Source organism: Urocitellus parryii, chromosome 5 (assembly GCF_045843805.1).
Source record: "Urocitellus parryii isolate mUroPar1 chromosome 5, mUroPar1.hap1, whole genome shotgun sequence".
Lineage (NCBI taxonomy): Eukaryota > Metazoa > Chordata > Mammalia > Rodentia > Sciuridae > Urocitellus > Urocitellus parryii.
The window spans coordinates 174,424,164-174,437,862 of record NC_135535.1 but is presented as its reverse complement, the minus strand read 5'-3'; the positions used below and the strand labels follow the sequence as shown (position 1 = coordinate 174,437,862).

The 13,699-nt window shown below is 35.5% G+C and overlaps 1 protein-coding gene across 1 annotated transcript in view; it reads right to left on the bottom strand.

Moving 5' to 3' along the window:
• Positions 1 to 11,766, bottom strand: part of Kif20b (kinesin family member 20B) — a 61,819-nt gene extending 50,053 nt beyond the window's left edge. Inside the window, exons 1-8 of the mRNA XM_026415228.2 lie at positions 11,716 to 11,766; positions 10,063 to 10,210; positions 7,286 to 7,372; positions 7,085 to 7,201; positions 6,163 to 6,301; positions 5,322 to 5,506; positions 1,718 to 1,754; positions 803 to 1,030 (exon numbers count right to left, since the gene is read on the bottom strand). Coding sequence (XP_026271013.2) covers positions 803 to 1,030; positions 1,718 to 1,754; positions 5,322 to 5,506; positions 6,163 to 6,301; positions 7,085 to 7,201; positions 7,286 to 7,372; positions 10,063 to 10,209 — 940 coding nt within the window. The 5' untranslated portion in view covers position 10,210; positions 11,716 to 11,766. The remainder of the gene's footprint in view (positions 1 to 802; positions 1,031 to 1,717; positions 1,755 to 5,321; positions 5,507 to 6,162; positions 6,302 to 7,084; positions 7,202 to 7,285; positions 7,373 to 10,062; positions 10,211 to 11,715) is intronic.
• Between the last annotated feature and the right edge of the window lie 1,933 nt (positions 11,767 to 13,699).

Sequence of the window (13,699 nt, the reverse complement as noted above, 5' to 3'; positions counted from 1 at the left end):
TCTGCCAAAGGAAAAACTAATAGGTAAATTCCTTAAATTTGACACTCAAGAGGGGAAAAAAGAAAGACAAAGCAGTACAGATGAAACCTACAAATTATATAGCCATGAAATATTACAGATTGTAATTCATTAGTGACTAATACAATCAAAATTTTTTGTCATTGGGGCTGAGGTTGGGGTTATGGCTCAGCGGTAGAGCAGTTGCCTAACATGTGCAAAGCCCTGGGTTTGATCCTTAGCACCACATAAAAATAAATAAATAAAATAAAGGTATTGTGGCAACTACAACTAAAAACTATTAAAAATTTTTTATCTTAACCAGAATTTTATAAAAATGAAACAAAACACAGAAAACATCACAGGGCATAACTGCAGTAAGATTAAGCATAATTAATGAAACTTCTGAATTCTGCATATATACACATATGGAAGTCATGGGTCATGATATTATTAATATGACTTTGTTACTGTAATGATTTTAAAAGATGTGAAAAATGTCACTATGGTATTAGTTACAAAATTTGGCCAATGTTATACAAAGTAACAGAATAAGATAAAAACACACCCAGCTTTTCCCATCACTAAGAACCCAATTAATGATACTCAAACAAACACATCTAGACCTTTTTACATTCAAGTGTATCAAACACACCAAAACATACTTCCAAAACACAAAATTCTCTTATTTTCTTAATGGTAATAATGAGAAGAAAAATTCCTAATTTTGTTTGCTTTCCTGTAGTTATCACAGAGCCTATGAGACAACTATGGAGCAATAAAATAAAAAGACTCATTAATATACCTTTTATAAAAGAATAACCCTTTACATCTTGGGAAAGTCGTAACATCTTTCTCTTTTGGAACTTTGATGATACAGGAACAAACAAGTCATAAATACATTCGTTGTAAATTTCAAAAAAAGAAACCCACACAGAAAATTTTGTGTTATTATCCATATTCAAACTAGCTTGTTCACAATCTCTCATAGATTCTTCAAACTCTGGGACATTCAAAGAGTTTGTTAAACTTCCTACAAGATAACAGAAAAAAAAGATAAGCGCAAAATTAATCACTGACTAAAACTGAGGGGAAAAAAACATATCATGACTACTGGACTTGAAAAAATAAGTATCCTTAATCTTTTGATCATCTACTTTCAATATTTTTTGAGCAGAGTTAGGAATAAATAATATCTGGAATAACTTTGGTTTCTTATCCTTCCATTTGTTTTCAAACATATACTCATGAAGCAAATACAAATTAAAGGCAGTCAGTATGGTAAACACAACTGTAATCTGAGTGATTCAAGAAGCTGAGACAGAAGGATCTCAAGTTCAAGCCACCTCAGCAACTTGGCAAGCCCCTTAGCAACTCAAAAAGACCTCAATTCAAAAAAAAGCTGGAGCTAGAGAATAACTCAATGGTAAAGTACCCCTAGGTCCAAGTAACACCCTCTCCCACAAAAAAGGGAGAAATTAAATGAAAAAACAAAGAAAACCTAGAGCATCTCTTGATGTCAATATTAAAGTTATAGCCAGTGAAAGGGATATCTATGAGAATTAATCTAAATCAAACTTTATAGTACCTGATAACTCAGTTATCATTTTTCAGGTATTGCTATGTCAACAATTAAATTACTGGGAGTGATTTAAAACTTAAAATTTTGAGTATTTCATATAATCAAAAAACAAAAGGTAAGTTAGAAATAATATCTTACCATACGAAGTATCATAACTGTCATTATGCATAGCAACCTAAAAAAGAAAAATTTAAGAATTTAAAAGCAATTTTCGTTAAGGTTAAATAACCAAGATATCAATTACCTACCCAAAAAGTCACTGACCAAACCACAACCTTTCATCCACTTTGTTCAGTGACGTGTTTATTAATTTTTTCCTAGTTTAAATAATACAGTCATACAATAAATTTAAGAAACTAAATAAAAGTATTAAAAACCATAATGTATAATCCCTGTAGACCAGAGACAATTGCTACTATTAATATTTCTCACTATAACTAAAAATTACTTATAAACATTTGATAACTGTGTAACTAAAGATATAAAATAATTATTATTTATCATTAAACATTTTGGATTTGGATGTTTTACAAAATTTTGCAGGTAAAATACTATAATAAACATTTTTAATTATATTATAATAAACATTCTAATTATTTTCTTAGAATATACAGCTAAATGAAATTATGTATAAAGTTCTGCTCTTAAACAACAAAAAGCAATTTGGCAGTGCTGAATTATCAGGTTTTTTTAGTTATATATGACAGTAGAATCCACTTTGATATAATTATACTAGCCTGAAATCCCATCATGTACATCCAAATTGCTGCTTTTTCTTTCGATACCAAGGATTAAACTTGGGGTCCTTGACCATTGAGCCACATCCCCAACCCTATGTTGTATTTTATTTAGACACAGGGTCTCACTGAATTGCTTAGTGCCTCATCATTGCTGAGGCTAGCTTTGAACTTGCGATCCTCCTGTCTCAGCCTCCTGAGTTGCTGGTATTATACGCGTGCACCACATACACCCAGTTCCAAATTGCTTTTTATAAACATTTTACAATTAATGTATGAAAATTCATCTCATTCAACATTTTAATCATTTCATGGACAAAATAAAAATTTGCCTTAACTAGATAACTTTTTAGAGAAATATTTTTCACTATTATTGATTTAAATTTTCTTTTTAAAATTATCCACCACCCTCCATAATTTATGAAAATACTATTTTACTTTCAGAGACATACTCAAGGACAATGAACTCTGAATTCCACTGAGCAAAACATTTTTTTATTACCTTAAAATAAATCTGATTTCTAAATGTCATTTTTTTCTTATGTTGCCTTAGGCACTCTAAGCAAGCACTCTACTACTGAGCTATATCCCCAAACCAGCTTTTTGTAATTTTATTTTTTATTTTTTTATTTAAGAGAGGTTCAGGCTGGTCTCAAACTTCTGAGCTCCAGTGATGACTCTGCCTCAGCCTCCCTAGTAACTGGGACTACAGGCATGTGCCATGGCCATTGTCTGATTCCTCTCAATGTTTGTTTGTATTTGCAGTGTTGAGTATTGAACCCAGGGCTTCACACATGCTAGGCAAGTGCTCTACCACTAAGCTATATCACTAGCCCTCCTCTTAATGTTTTAAAGAACAAAATTTAGCTGGGCATGGTGGCACACACCTACATCCCAGCAGCTCAAGAGGCTGAGGCAGGAGAATCTCAAATTCAAAGCCAGCCTCAGCAACCTAGTGAGGCCCCAAGCAACTTAGCAAGACCCAATGTCAAAAATAAAACATTAAGAAAAAAAGAAGGGTGGGGGTGCTGGGGATGTGAATCAGTGGTTAAGTAATAAAACGAAGAAGAAAATTCCATTAATATTTTGAAAATATTTATAAAAACTGCTAATAGTTCTTAACCATGAACAGGATAGATGTCTGAAAACATAACACAAAAACCAGAAGGTACAAGTAGAACAGACAAGTATTGTGGGAGGCTGTCTCGCTGAATGACTGGCATTTTCCTTCCCATGATCGGAGAGGCTCTGTCAGTCACTTTCATAGTGACCTAATATTGCTCCATCCTCAAAGTAGCAGAAGGTGTCTTCAGGCATAGGTGTGCCTTCCTACAACCCCTTGGATTGAATTACACTCACCTGTCTTTGTAACCCTGCCCCTCCTGACCTTTTTTGAGTGGAACGTTCTAAGAATGAGTGTAAAAAAATAAAAGCCCACTTCTGAATGTGCTTCATGACTTTCCTCACTCTCAATAAAAGCCCACTTCTGAATGTGCTTCATGACTTTCCTCACTCTCCCATTTAGGGAGCTAGAGGCCGAGAGTGGAGGAGCCATCCTGAAGCTTGATTTAAAAATAAAGTATATGTCTGTGTTTTATTTGATGTCCCAGGAAATTCACATGAGCAACCTTAAGTTCAGTTGCCTGCACTGGTCAGGGGTGGCAAATTATAACTTCATAAAAAAATTTTAAGTTTATATGGTACCTCCTTATATAAAATAACATCCTCTCGCGGCATATCTTATCTTTACTTTTCTATTAATTTATTGTTAATTTCTGCTATGGTCTGAAATGTTCCCACTAAAATTCTGTTGAAATTCAACCCCCATTCTGAGGTATTAAGAGGTGACGCCTTTAACAGGTAATTAGGCCATGACAATTCACATGGATTAATCCTTTCATGGATCAATAGATTAACAGATCTTCTTAAGAGTGGATCTATCATAAAAGCCAGTTTAGCTCTGCCCTATAGATACACCCCTCTTACCATGTGATGTCTTCAATAACCTCCAGACTCTACCAAATCTCCACCAGCAAGAAGGCTCTCACCAGATACAGCCCCTTGACCTTGAATCTTCCATTCTACAAAACGTGGACTCACTAACCCTTTATTCTTTACAAATGACCCAGTATAAGGTATTTAACTATAACAACTAAAAAACATAGCCTCCATGATGGCAGTACTATTTGTCCTCAACAGTTGAGATGGGTGCAGTGTTGCACACCTGTAATCATAGCAATTGGGGAGGCTGAGGCAGGAAGATCAAAAGTTCAAAGCCAGCCTCAACAACTTAGCAAGACCCTGTCTCAAAATAATAAACTTAAAAAGGGCTGGAGATGAGGCTCAGTGATAAAGTACCCCTGGGTTCAATTCCCAGTACAAAAGAAAAAAAAATTAAAATACTGCTGGACCAAGTAAGTGCCTTAATAAAAACTTATTAAATAAATGAATGTTTAAAAAAAAAAAAAAAAAAACAGTGGGAATTGTGTACAATGGCACACGCCTATAATACCAGTAACTCAGGAGGCTAAAGCAGGAGGATCTCACGTTTGGGGCCAGCTCAGCAATTTAGCAAGATTCTATCTCAAAATAAAAAATAAAAAGGGTTAGGGATGGAGTACTCCTCAGTTCAATTCCCAGTAACACAACATATAATAAGTAGAAGAGATTTCTACAAGGAATATCTAAATATTTTTCTTAAAAAAGAAAAATCTGCCAAGCGCTGTGGCACACATCTGTAATCCCAGCAGCTCATGAGGCTGAGGCAGGAGGATCATGAGTTCAAAGCCAGCCTCAGCAAAAGCAAGGTGCTAAGCAACTCAGTGAGACTCTGTCTCTAAATAAAATACAAAATAGGGCTGAGGATGTGGCTCAGTGGTTGAGTGTCCCCAAGTTCAATTCCCAGAACCCACCCTCAAAAAAAGAAAAACCCACCATGACCACAAAAAAGCTGAAAGATTTTATGTCATAATTTACATATTTTGCCTACTAAAATAATTCCATACCTCTTTAATTTGTCGAAGTAATGCACTTTTGATAGCAGCTTCTTCTTTCTCTTGGTCTGGTGACAACCGTAAGTATTCTCTGGATCTATGTGGTTTAATGTTCATCCTGGTATATAGTCTTTCCTGAAGACTATCAAATAATATATTCAAAGTTCGAGGCAAAAAGCCAACATTTTCTTCTGTGCCTGTAAAAGAATGTTTGTGTTATTTTCTCTCAAACTAGTAGGAAAGAAGAAATTTTCCTAGACTACTAAAACTCCCTTTATGCTACCAATAAGCAATTTAAACAAAAATGAGAAAAGTTGAAGGACTACTCTGTTTTCTATCATTTTGGTCTTCACTGTACTAACAGCATTTTATTGAATACTATTCTGATGCAAAATCTGAAATTTTACATTCAGACCAAGCCATAATATTAAGATTTGCAATCACTCATATAAAGCATAAAAGCAAAATGAAACATTAAGCTAAATGTCTCACTAGTAATTCAGGCTTAATTCCCTAAATCATATCAATCCTTTTTTATGAATTTTTACCATTGCTTTATTCTCTATCATATAAGTAAAGCAGTTTTATAAGTGATTAAATAAATCTGAATTAAAAGACATCAGCAATAAAAGGTCAATATGTTATTACTATTAAAAATGGAGGGTTGGGGATGTAGCTCAGTGGTAGATTGCCTGCTTAGCAAACAAGAGGCCCTGGGTTCAATCCCCAGCACTACAAATACTAAATTATGGAGCAAACATATATTAGATGTTAAAAACATTAACTACCTAGAGTTATGAAAATACTGAATGTTATTACTTCCTCCTTTCTAGCCAAAATAAGCAATACTTACCTTGAAATGTATATGTTTTTCCTGAATTGGTTAGCCCATAAGTAAAAATCAGCCGACTCTGTCCTTTCAAAAGGTCTTTTGCTGGCTGCATAATACAACCCTGAAAGAATTCTTTCTGTGAAGTTTCAGGGCCAAAAACCTAAGAGAGCATTTTTAAGAAAGTTCTTTTAGAAAATTCAAGCTAATATTCGCAATGGGTTCCACCCTATTTCTCATGTTTAAAATTTATAGATTGGTATTATAAGATTTATTCTCAAAATAAAATAGATCATTTAATTACTATCAGCAAATTTGAGATAAAAATCTGACCCACTCAGCCAGTCATGTTTTCACATTAGTTTTATAAAGAACACTACTGTAAATTAACTTAAAAAAAAAAATTTAAGCCAAACACAGTGATGCTTGCCTGTAATCCCATCTGCTTGAGAGGCTAAGGCAGGAGGATTACAAATTTGAGGCCAGCTTCAGCAACTTAGCAAGGCCCTAAGCAACTTGGTGAGAACCTGTCTTAAAATAAAAAGGGTTGGATACGTAGCCTAGTGGTAAATTACCTCTGGGTTCAATCTCCAGTACCCATCCCCTGCAAAAAAAGTAGTTCATTAAGAATATTGGAGAATATTAGTTATTTATTCACTCCCAATTATATATTTACGGACCTGAAATTTGAGTCCTACTCGTAAGAAAAATTACTAGTACCAAAGATCTAAGTTTCATAGGCAGAAAACATATAGTTTATCATATATGTTATAGCTACTTAACCTAAGCTAAAGTTTCTCTTTAAGAAAAAAAGAGCAGGGGGTGGGAGCTGAGGATTAGCTAAGTGGTGGAGAGTATGCTTTGTATGAATAAGGCCCTGGGTTTAATGAGTTTTATGCTCTGTCCCACCCCCCAAGAAAAACCTTCATTCTCACAGGGCATTTACCTTGGAAAAACTGAATTTCTGTGCCATCTGCCCAGAGCTTTTCTCACTTAACCGGGCAAGGAAGCTTTGAGGATCTTTAAGTAGGATGGTCTGTGAATCCAGAACATGGACACAACCCTACAACACATATACAAAAGAAATAAGAGCAATGGCATTTTTCCGATTTACTGAAAGTAAAATTCAGTTAAATTCAACACAAACCTCAGACTCATGTTCTTTTTCTGACTGTGTGAATGGTCTTATTCGAAGACAAACCTGAAGATTACCGTTAGATTCCAAGCTGTTTGCCTAAAGGAAAACAAAATAATTATTTTAAACATAGGGAATATAGCTTTTCTGAAAACATCTTTTTTTTTTTAGCAAATTGACAGTTAAAAAATAATCTGAGATTAGTTTCCAAGCAAATAGTCACTATTTTGTTTCTAACCTTTTTATATTAAATGTTATTACATTTTATTTATATAAAAAACAACAAATCTTTTTTTGTCTGTGTGTGGTGCTGGAAATCGAATTCAGGGCCCTGTGCATGTGAGGCAAGCATTCTAACCAACTGAGCTATATTCCCAGCCCTCAACAAATCTATTTTTAAGAAAACAAGATTCACTCTCTTCTACCTCCTCTATTTTTGTGTTAAATTAGCAAAAAATCTTTTCTCTATAAAACCCTAATCTTTATGTCTAATACAAAGACTCTAAGTCATTGAAAATAGAACCCTAGAATAAATCACAAGTAATCAGAATATTCTATTAACATAAATGTTGGATTCCATCATTCAGAATTTTTTTACTATGTAATATTCTCTTCGCTTTCCTTGAGGAAGAAATGAGCTTACCTCATTTTCAAAAATAATTTAAAAGAAACGTCTTTAAAAGTACATTCTTAAATGTCCTTTTTAAAAAAGAAGACAATCATTTGAAAAAAAGTTACCAAAACAAATATAAAAACCAGAAAGTCAAAATAACACTAAATCTATTGAAGAAATTTCATCCATTATCAAACAAAATAATTGCACACCCCCCACTACCACCACCACACACATACACAAATCTCTAGATCCTGGTAGTTCACTAATAATTATCTAAAACATTAAGGAAATAATCATACAAATTATACATAAACTTTTTAAGAAAATACAGGAAAACACCTCAACTAATTTTGAGTTTGACAGATCCCAATACCATAATCTGATAAGGATATCTTCAGAAAAAATTACAGAATATACCATGTTAAGATAGATGCAGCCCAGTACAGTGGTGCATGCCTGTAATCCCAGGGACTTGGGAGGCTGAGGCAAAGGATCATGAGTTCAAAGCCAGCCTCAGCAAATGTGAGATGCGAAGCAACTCAATGAGACCCTGACTCTAAATAAAATACAAAAAAGGCCTGGGAATGTGGCTCAGGGGTCAAGTGCACCTGAGTTCAATCTCTAGTACCAAAAACGAAACAAAACAAAAAAGATAGATGCAAAATTTCCCTAACAAAATGTTACCCAGTACATAAAACATGATAATATCTTATAGCCAAGAATAGTTTATCTTAGGAATATAATGTCAGTTTAAGCATTTAAAAATCAATTAGAACAAATTACCATGTTAGAAAATGAGAAATTTTAAGGATATAAAAAGCACTAGAAAAAATTCAACATCCAAACAGCATGTAAGTCTCAACAAAGCAGAATAGAAAGACACTTAGAAAAAAATCTACAGCTAACCTCATACTTGTAAAAGACTAAATCTGAGTAACAAGACAAAAGATTTCTACTTCATCATTCTACTTCACACTGTACTAAAATAGTTCTAGCCTATGATATCAGTAAAAATAAATAAGAAAGAAAACACATCCAAACTGGGAGACAAGAAATAAAATTGTTTACTCATAGACAACATGAACATCGGCCTACAAAATCTGACAAATAAAAAGCTACTAGAGGGCTGGGATTGTGGCTCAGTGGTAGAGTGCTCACCTAGTGCGCACAGGACCCAGGTTTGATTCTCAGCACCATATTAAAAATAAATAAATAAAGGCATTGTGTTATGTCCATCTACAAAAAAAGATTCTCTCTCTCTCAAAAAAAAAAAAAAACTACCAGAAAAATTAAATGAATTTAACAATGCAGCAAGACACAAATCAATATGCAAAATCAGATGTTTTTCTATCTGAACTGGGTAGTTACAAATTGATCTTAAGAAAGCAACACCATTCACAATAGTATCAAAAATTCCAAAATATTTACGGATAAATTGGAATAAGAAATGTGAAAGACCTATACACTAAAAACTACAAAACACTGATGAGAGAAATTAAAGGAGACCAAACTAAATGGAGATACACCTCGCTCATTGTTTGGTTGAGTCAATATTGTTAAGATAGTTTCCTCCAAAACTGATTCAATGCAATCTCAATCAAGTTTTCTTTTGTTCAGCAAGCTTTTTTAAAGAAATGGACAAATTCATCATTTTAAAATATAGAAATGAAAAGTACAGAGAGCCCAACAACTCTTGATATATTAAAAATTTGAAGGGCTAACACTACCTGATTTCAAGATTTATTTCGAAACCATACAGTTTCTTACAGACAGAAAGAATTACTCGAAATATAGGAATACCTCAGAGACATTGCAGATTCAGTTGCAGACCAACACAATAAAGCAAATATCAAAATAAAGTGAGACAAATATGCCATTTGTAAGTGAAATTATCAAAAAATGAAATTTTAAAAACATTTTTCCCAATTTAATTTTTTTTTTCAAATGGTAACCAGGTTAGGGCAAGAAGGGTACTTATTAGGTTGTTTAGACCTAACTTGAAAAGAAACTTTTATGTATTTCTTTTAGACTTAAGTCTCCATGTACAACTTACTAAAATACAAGGTTGCTTCAAACCTAGAAAGTCTGGCAATTTCTGTTCTACTCACATGCACTCATTTCCCCTGAATCATGATACTCAACATAATATTTTCTTATATTTACTTGTACTTACCTCAGTGTTTGAAGCAACTAAGGAAAATTCATGAGAGAGATCAAGCTTAATGCCATCAAAATTTATTCCGGAAGGCCTTGCAACTGGGTCAGCACTAAAAACATAAGACGGTCTAGGTACTCCATCTTGATTCCAATTAGATTCCATTCTGCAAGATAACTTTAGCAAGTCAGCATGCAAGTGACACAGGATTTAAAAAGTGTACAATCCAACCAATTACTTCCCCACAAATAACTACATTTTACATAGGGAAAACATTAAAGTGTTTCATTTCTAACAAGATAACCTAGGGAAAAGACAAAGGACCAAATTACATTTTCAGATTCTAAATCAAATAATATTGAACACAGCAAACACCCAGCCTATAGATAAGATCCATCCAAAGAGATTTCTTGAATAATCTGTAGAAAAGAAAATAAAAGTTTAACTCTCCGCCTAAAATCCTCTCAGAAATCAAATAGCAAAGAGATTATACAGTGAATTATAATCTTTTATTATTTTAAGCTTTTTAGTGTCTTCTGTAGAATGTTACATATTTTGTTTTAGCACTTAAGAGCTAAACTCTGTTAGATGGAAAATTTATTTTCAGTCTAATTCTTAAAAGTGCGCAGAAAAAGTTAAATAATGTATGCTAATGTATTTAAAACAGTACCTGGGTTGGGGTTATGGCTCAATCATACAGTACTTGCCTGACCAGCATGTTGTTCTGGGTTCCATCCCCAGGACCCAATAAATAAATACATGCACACAAACATATCAGGCATACCACAGGTCTTAAGCTGAACATGAAATAATGCATCCTTAAAGTATTAAAATCGAATTAAACGTTAAATCACTAAACTTAAAGGTAAACATAAGGGCAACCTTAACTACAAAAAATGTCAACATTCAAAAGTTTACTAATATATACTACTTGCACAAGGAGAAAGCGAGGCTTCTGTTCGGTGATAAGAATATAAAACATCTACACCAGTGAATCACGAATTAGGGTTCCTGGTCGGAAAGGGTAGTAATGGGCATCCACAGCTGTTTATTTCTTCCACTTAGAACATGGGAAGCTTAGCTTTAAAGTCCAATTCAAATTTGTACTCATCCATTTACTTTAAATATAGCCCAAATAAGCATTTTTTTAGCCATGTTCAATCCAGCTGGTATGGCATTCTGAGCTAACTCCAGAGAGACCACGTCACCTGCATAACAAATTGCTCACTTCAGGGATTCGGGAAAGTTGGTTTGTCAAGAGGCCTTTTCCTCAACAAAAAAGCAACTACACCGACAACAACAACAAAATGCTAATTGCAAAGAAGTAATATCAATTTACTATGTGCCAGTAACGTTTCTAACACATTATCATTTAATCTTAACAACGGCCCTAAGTAGACACTTTAATTACCTCCTCTTAGCAGATGAGGAAAATGGCCGGAAGAGAGAAAATAAATTGCCTTGCACCGCTCAGCTGAAACTAGGTTTAAACCCTAAACCACAAAGCGTGGCTCAGCCCTCGCCGCGCCCCAAAACTCTGCAACCAGTTCCTGACTTAGGGGCGTCACGAGCCCCATCAGAAAATACTAACAATGCTACAGCCGTTTCCCCGCAGCTACACTAGCAGTGGGAGACTCCTCCTCGGCTCCCCCATCAGGGTCACCTTCTCACCTACAATATCGCCCAGACGCCCGACCTGCGAGCAGCAATGCGATGTTTTGGTTTTCAAATTCAAACAATGGCGGCCAGAGCACCGCACTGAACGCTGGGAGTGGGCGGGGCTTCCGCAGCTCACTCTTGAGTACCGCTGACAGCGCTGCGGATTCAGCGGCTCCCGGAAGAAGCTTTCAAATCTGAGGGCGGGACTTGGAGCACGAGGCGACCAATGGGCAGAGACCGGTTGGTGGGCGACCGGGAGCCCAGGATGTGACTTCCCTCGGGGCTCCTCGCAGCCGCTATAGGTATCACTATCTGTTGGCTGGGACGCAGGTCTTGGATTCCGTCCTTCAGACAAGAAAGACGTGGCGAAGGCCCGGAGGTGAGGCCTCTGCCGCCGCACTTATTCTTGCGGCTCCCCAGGGACGGGCCGAAGATTGGCGGGCTAGTCACCTCCGGGTCCTGTCCCCTCGGGGCCGGAAAAGACTCCTCTTGTCGGAACCAGGGGTCACTTCCCTAGCTGCACTAGCCTACCTGTAGACAGCGGCCCTGACGGACCAAACACATTTTATGAGCATTTTCTTTCTTTTATTTTTTTCAGTATTTTTTTGGCTTTTCTGAGAGTTTAAATCAGCTACCGCTGCAGGGCGTTGTGCTGTTAGTCTTATCATAGGCATAGTCTTTGCATTGCCCAAAATGTAAGTGCCAGTGCATCCTTCTCTGCTTCTGTTAAAGTGGTCCTCTTGATTTGAGTGCGGTGCTCTACTATTACATTTATATGACAACTATTTACTTAGGCTGTCTCCTAACTCTACTTGATTTTAAAGAAAAATAACTGCTAACATAAATTGAGCGCTTACTTGTGCCATCGTGGTGCTAAACTTATAAAATGGATTGTCTCACTGATCCTGAGAACCCTTTGAGGTAGGTACTATTATCAATCATCCCATTTTATAAATTCTGAGGAAACTTAAGTTCACAATGTTAAAGTAATGGGCTTAAAGGCAGATGGAGGGAGATTTAAATTAAGCTGAAGGATTTCAGGACACAGACACACTCTTATATATGGTCTTATTTTCAACTATTTTCCTTGCTTAAAAGCATTTTTAAACACAGAGTTTGATGAGCTTACCATTTTTCTTCCATTGTCATAGGTCTCCCATCACCTACCATTGTTCTATTCAGTTTTCCTTCTTTCCCCACAAAATAGTCAAATTTGAGGTAAACCAGTTGAGCTTGAAGTAGAGAACAGAATGCAGAACCAGGATGAAATAAGAACAAATAAATGTAGATGTAAAATGGAAGAAAATAGGGGAGATAAAGTAGAAACTTTTTTTTTGTCCAGGCTGGAATTTAAGTCTCTAATGGGCTCTATGTCGTATTTTCTATTGCTCTTTCAGGCAAGTCTGAATCCCAGCTTTCTATTATATCCCACAATGCTTTTTGCTAGTTGTTACTGATTCCCAGCTCTTAAACCCTCCAGTTGCTACATTTATTATTTGGGAAATATTTGTTTAAAATCTCTATGGTAGAGGGTGGAGATAGTGGAGAAGGGAAACAGACACTAACCCTCAAGGGAACTGCATTCTAATGGGAGAAACAATCAAATGTGGATACAAAAAATTGAGAAATCACAGCTGTTTTGATTGATTAGAAGGAATATTCTTACAGCAATATGATTATCACAGGGAAACCTGAGCAAATATTTCATCTGGATCTCCAAGGAACATTAGCATTTAACTAAGTAAGAAAAAGAAACAAACATTCCAGGCACAAGGGAAAGGAGGAACTGAAAATTAAGTGGATTTTCTGTCATCTTATTCCAACTCCCAGCAGTGTTCCACAGTTGAATGTTTCATCTACACAATTAAATGTTTCAGCCTTAAAACACTCTTCATTTGGTGTTGGGTTACCACTCTCCTTTTGTATTACTAACCTCACTAGCCATCTAAGTCTCCTATCTCTCCTACCCAACCTCTAAATTACGAATCCTCAGAAC